Source organism: Pinus tabuliformis, chromosome 2_1, assembly GCF_031772625.1.
Source record: "Pinus tabuliformis cultivar Carrire ecotype Pingquan chromosome 2_1, CPIR1, whole genome shotgun sequence".
In the NCBI taxonomy this organism is placed as follows: domain Eukaryota; kingdom Viridiplantae; phylum Streptophyta; class Pinopsida; order Pinales; family Pinaceae; genus Pinus; species Pinus tabuliformis.
Window position 1 is genome coordinate 397,630,789 of NC_142299.1, and position 6,000 is coordinate 397,636,788.

General features: G+C 37.8%; 1 protein-coding gene across 1 annotated transcript in view; it reads right to left on the minus strand.

Moving 5' to 3' along the window:
- The window catches only part of FASS (tonneau 2 (TON2)), a 305,773-nt gene extending 301,732 nt beyond the window's left edge, over positions 1-4,041 (minus strand). Inside the window, exons 1-2 of the mRNA XM_089402758.1 lie at positions 3,788-4,041; positions 3,428-3,613 (exon numbers count right to left, since the gene is read on the minus strand). Coding sequence (XP_089258884.1) covers positions 3,428-3,556 — 129 coding nt within the window. The 5' untranslated portion in view covers positions 3,557-3,613; positions 3,788-4,041. The remainder of the gene's footprint in view (positions 1-3,427; positions 3,614-3,787) is intronic.
- Between the last annotated feature and the right edge of the window lie 1,959 nt (positions 4,042-6,000).

Genomic DNA, 6,000 nt, shown 5'->3' on the forward strand with positions numbered 1-6,000 from the left:
AGACCCGAAGGGATGTTGAGGAGCATGTGGTGGCTCCTAGCAGTGCTTTTAAGAAAAGCAAACCACCATTGAGATTTTCTAATTACATGGCCTTGATGAGAAGCATCAACGATTTTGAGTCTTCTACATTTGAGGAGGCTGTAGATGATCAGATCTGGAGGGATGCCATGGTGTTGTTTAGCTCCATCATGAAGAATGATGTATGGGACATAGTTCCAAGGCCAAAGGGAAAATTTGTGGTCACTTCTTGATGGATCTTTAACATCAAACATGCAGTTGATGGCAGTGTCAAGAATTACAAAGCAAGGTTCATGGCAAGACTTAAGAGGGTTCTCCCAGCAGAAGGGAGTGGATTACGAGGAGACATTCACACCTGTCACCAAATATGCATCCATTAGAGCAGTCATGTCAATTGCTTCAGAGATGTGGTGGAGGATACATCAGATGAATGTGAAGATTGCATTCCTCAACGAGATGATGGAGGAGGAGGTGTATATTGAGCAACCTCAAGGCTTTGAGGTGCATGGGAAGGAATCTAATGTGTCCAAGTTGAAGAAGGCCCTTTATGGGTTGAAGCAAGCTCCACATGCATGGTACACGAGAATAGATGGATATCTTCTTGGTTTGGGCTTCACCAAGAGTGAGCAGACCCCAACCTATATTATGTATTCGTCGAGGGTGAACCACTCATCTTGCTACTTTAGGTGGACAATCTCTTCCTTATTCCACCACCATCTAGGGGCAAGGCTCTTTACCCATGATTCGGTGGCTACTTATTTTAATGCAATTCCGCCTAAGACACATCAAGAAATCTACGAGCTAGATATCATAACAGGAGAGGAAAGGAAGTCCCTTTCGGACTCTGAGTTGTTAGAGAATATGTTAGTTTGGGTACAAGACCCTGGGCACACCAAGGGTAGGCGAAAAATAGTATTTAAACTAAGTACCTCTTCATTGGCAAATGAAGACTTTGTTGGGCTTGGTACAGAGGGACAAACAAGTGGAAATACAACATCTTTGCGTTTATGGAAGATGTTAAGAGGATGTCGAGGAATCAGAGGTTGTCTTGATAGAATTGATGCTCGTTTGGCACATGTGGACAGCCATATAGCCTGTGGCTCTAATGGCGGGGACCTGATGGATTCTACAAGCTCCAACGCAAGGGCTCCAAAGAATATTTCATCTTCAAATGATGATCAGTAAACATGGGTGGTGGGTGGGTAGTCAGGGGCTTATTTGATGCCTCTAGTTTTGTTCTCTTTAGGTTTGTTGTTGGCTTCTTTGTCTTCGAATAACAGCGACATAGTTTGGTCACGACCTAGTGTTTTTGTGGGTGCTTTTGACACTTTTTTGGACTTTAGTATTCCTATTTTGTTATAGCTAATGGTGGTATTCCAATTACATTGTTTGTGGAAGGATGTGTTTTTCCCAGGCCGGCTCTGTTGGGTTCTCGTCATAATTGCCGAATGTCATCGAAGCAGTGCTTGGAGGGTCGCGGCCTAGCAATCCCGCAGGGCCTAGCGGCACTCCATGCGAGATGCAATCATTAGTTCGTATGGTTTTCTAGGTTCTGCGCAAGAAACAAAGTTAGTTGTCCCTCCATGGATATTTGCATTTCTATCGGTTTCAAGTATGTATGGGGAGGTAGCCAAGCCATATCTGGCCTTGACTCTCGTGTATTTTCTGAAGTGTATTTGTTTTGGTTGAGGGACAGAGAAAATTCACTGAGAGCAGTCGCACCCGTTGTGCGCACTCAAATATCCATGTAAATCAGTTTCTTTGAGTAATGTAAAGGTTTTATGTTATAACAAAAACAAAAAATACAATTCAAAATTTATTTGGTAAAATAAATAAATTGTTGGTAATAAAAAAATGTTATGAGAAAATAAATTTGGGCTTGTATTAAGAGATTTAACAATGTTAGGAGAATTTTTCAGTACCTTTCATGTTTTCTAAAGTACTTGGAACTCACTAGCTCTCTAGAAGGGCATAAGCCACTTCTTTGTTTGGATGTTGACCGTGCTTTGAGACCGACTCAGTCTATAGATAATAGGACCTCTTATCCACGAAACAAATTGAAAACGAGAATAAATATAATCAGAATTAATCAAGTAATTATATCTTAACCACAAGTTGAGTCTTGGCTTATATTTGGTTGATTAACATAATATGTTAGGAAAACTCTTCGATGACTTTTCTGTTTTACAGATTGCTGGGGACTCGCTAATATTTCTAAAAGGACATATGTCCATTTGAGAGAGCTTTGAGATAGAATCAAATACCCACGTTCTAGAGCAAATCCACACCTTGCCTTTAGGAAAACAAAAGCAGGTTCTAGGTTCCAATCATCCACATTACCGTTACTGCATAACTGATTTTGGTTCTCTAAAATTTTTGAAAATTAATTGATTAAAGTATTGGAAGGTATCATTGATTTTCATCACTGCCTGCACGGTGAAAGGGATTACTTGCCAGGGGATAATAATTTAAGCTCTTTGTGTTCTTTGCGTAGAAATTTGCTCCATTTGACGATTAATGAGAAACCATCTGTACATAAGCATTCAAAATGATAAACAAATTGGCAGCTACGGCAGCCTTCACTAGCACTAGAAAATTTAAAACACGTTAAAAAATCAAACTGAGGAATACTGGGGTGTACCCCCGCGCCCCCCTGTATCATTAGAACAGTACTGCCACAACGTAGTCTAGATTGCATTTTGGCACCCTCTCACATGTCCTGTCAATGATTGGACCACAGAAGCCATCACTGTGTGGGCCGGCAGGTGCACAAGCAAAGGGAGCCGAGGCAGAGTTGACCCCATGGCCAGCATGATAAAGCTCCCAGGTATCTAGATGACAGGAAGCCTTGCATTCCCCTAGCCATTTCTGAGGTGGCCGAGAGAGAGGAGGAGCAAAACAATGGTGCAATTGGATGGGAGCCATTAGTTGCTGATGAGTCATCTCAGACAACAGGTTGGCCCAACGACGACCCAGACCCTGCTGCAGCAGGCGGGCGTGCTTGAATCATGGCAGTGCACCCCCGGATCAAACATTTATGACAGTTATTTGATTATCTAATACTTGGCGGACTGCCAAATTTTTTATGGGCTTGCTAGAGTTGGTAGGGAATTTCATTTACCTAATTTTCCTCTCAACTTTTTGCAATTTTGATTTCAAAATTATATATCATATCTCAATATGCCTCTTTTTATGACAGTGCAGCAGGGCCACTTATTTCTGCCAATGTTTATTTCTTAAATGCTAATTGTATGTAGTGTTAGCATTATTGTGAATCATATTAAAACCGATATAAGTCCCGTATCGTACACACACAACTTCAAAATTTCTTCTGGGTATGACTTTTCCAGACAATTGAAACAAAATTTCAGTTCCCTCAAACAAAAAAATCTCAACAATTCAAATGTACTAACCCATAAGAGCCTAATCCAGCGCCAGATCCAATGTGAAGGTTACGGGCCCATGGCATAGAAGAAGCTTGAGACATTTTCTTTGAGAGACCCTCGTGGCCCTCGCCATCACTGGATCCGCTGTACATCTTTACTTGCACTTGTTATAACCTGTTTAATGCAATAGCATTATTGTAGAAAATTCACTGCACACCAGTGACAATAAGAAGACTTCATTAATCGCAGCCTGAGCTTCGGCGTCGAAATGCGGTCTAAATATGACGTAATGGAGCTCAAATTCAAATATTAATTTGGCACTTTCCGAAACCCTGACCATTTTTCCTAGATTTGCGCTAAAGGGCAAGGGAATGGATTCTTACCCTTGTATTTGGACTGGCGGGCGAAAATGGAGAGAGTAATGGACCTGTAGATATGATTTAAAGGGCGTGAAGAACATAGGCGGATCCACGCCCTGATCCTCAAATTCAAAGCCTCGTCAGTTATATTTTCATACGCTACGGCCTCAGTATTTCTTCAGACAACACTACTGGCCTTTCCTCCTACGTTGTTTTATTGTATGTTTTGTTTTATGCTGTGTTTGGAAATTGCTTATAATGCACTTTTATATTACTCAGGCTTTGTTTGTAAGTTAAGGGCGAAGTTGATATTCCTTCAACGAGGGTCAACTATCCGCGACGCGGGTACCGTATATTTAGCATTTTGAAAGAATGGGCGCAGTGATAGCATTTTTAAAAGGAAATATAAGCACTGGGTCTGAACTTCAAGATTTAATTATTTAAATTTGATTGTACACCTCTTATTTTATTTTACAAAGATTCTCTAATTGGTTATTTTCAAACTTTAAGGTTATTTTATATTTTTGAGTTAATTAAAAAATATAGGTAATTATAATTAGTATAGATTTATTTTAATTTTAAATTTAAATTTATTAAATAAAAATATATATATATATATATTTTAAAATTTTAAATTAATTAAAAAATATTATAATATTATAAAAATAGAATTTTAGGAAATTTATTATTTTTATAATTTGGAAGGAAAAAATTTAGTAATTATTTTATCTATGTCTATACAAGTAAGTATATTGGAATTATATAATATTAAAATTATATACGAAAATTTCAAAAATAGTTTTAAAATTCATTAATTGATATTTTTTATTTTTATTTTTAAAACTAAGGAATATAATATTTGTGCAAGATTAAAGTTGTTTATGAAGGTGGTCAACATGGAATGGAAGTGGTTTTTGGTAATGATATTATTGTCTTGTGATGGTTTAACTAAAAACACTAAGTTTATGTGCTTTTGAAAATTGATCCGTTGCCCATAAAACATAAACTTGATTGCTATTTTTTTTTTATGAAACCTTCAAGTTTTTAATTTCAGATAAGTTTGGTATCAAAGCATGGTTGTTTTGAAGGTTTGACTGTGTTTGCAATTGTTTTCTTGATGTTTACAAGGTTAAAGTTGAAAAGAGGAGGAGTGCTCTAAGAGCCAAACCCTCAAATTGGCTCAAGGACGTCACAAACTCCTAAAACTACACCAATCATGGCATATGAAGAATGACATGAGATGATGTCTGAGGATGAGAGAGATTTCAGAAAGGCTTTCTATGACATGTCTGAAATGGTCAAAGTTTTGTATGAAGAGAGGGTAAGAAAGTTTCAAGGAGAGAAGTCAAATCAACAAAAAGGTAATGTTGGTGATGTGAGTAAGCCTCCACCACCACCTCCTCCTTCACTTCCATTTTCACCTCCATCCTCACCTCCTTCTTCACCCCCTTCAACACCTACACATAATCCTCCTAGGTCTCCAAAAGGATATGCTAAGTCTCCTTTTCTTAAGATTGATGTCAAGTTTGAATTGCCTATGTATAGTGGAGAAGTAAATGCTAAAAAGTTGGATAATTGGGTTCATCAAATTGAAGTCTATTGCAGGATTCAAAGGATTAAGGATAATGTGACCAAGATCTAGCTTGCTTCTTTTCGTTTGGAAAGTGCAACTCTCATCTCGTGGAAGGCCAAAACTGAAGAAGATTTGAAGAAAAGTGGTAAAATTATCTCTTCTTAGAATGATTTTGTAGTTGCATTAAGAAGGCAATTTTATCCATTATCTTATATGCAAAAAACAATTATGGATTGGCAAAATTTTAGACAAGATAAAGGTCAGAGTGTTCAAAGTTACACACAAGTATTTATAAGATGAGCTTTAATCATGGGTGTTGATTTATCTTCACAAGACACTCTCCTTAAATACATATGTGGATTACATAGTTATTTGAGACATACAATTCTTATATTTAATCCCACCAATCTAGATGAAGTATGTGTTCAGGCAACTCATTTATAAGCAAGAGGGAATAATGTTCCTCAAGAGACTAGCAAGAAGCCATTCAAATCTGGAGACAAAGGAAAGGGGAAGTTTAAAGGCAAAGGAAAAAAGAATGTTGCAGTCAAGAAAGAGGGAAAGAAAATTACTTGTAAACATTGCTCTAAAGAAGGCCATGATGAAGACCATTGTTGGAAACTACATCTAGAAATGAGACCAAAGAAGTTCTAAAACAAGGGGA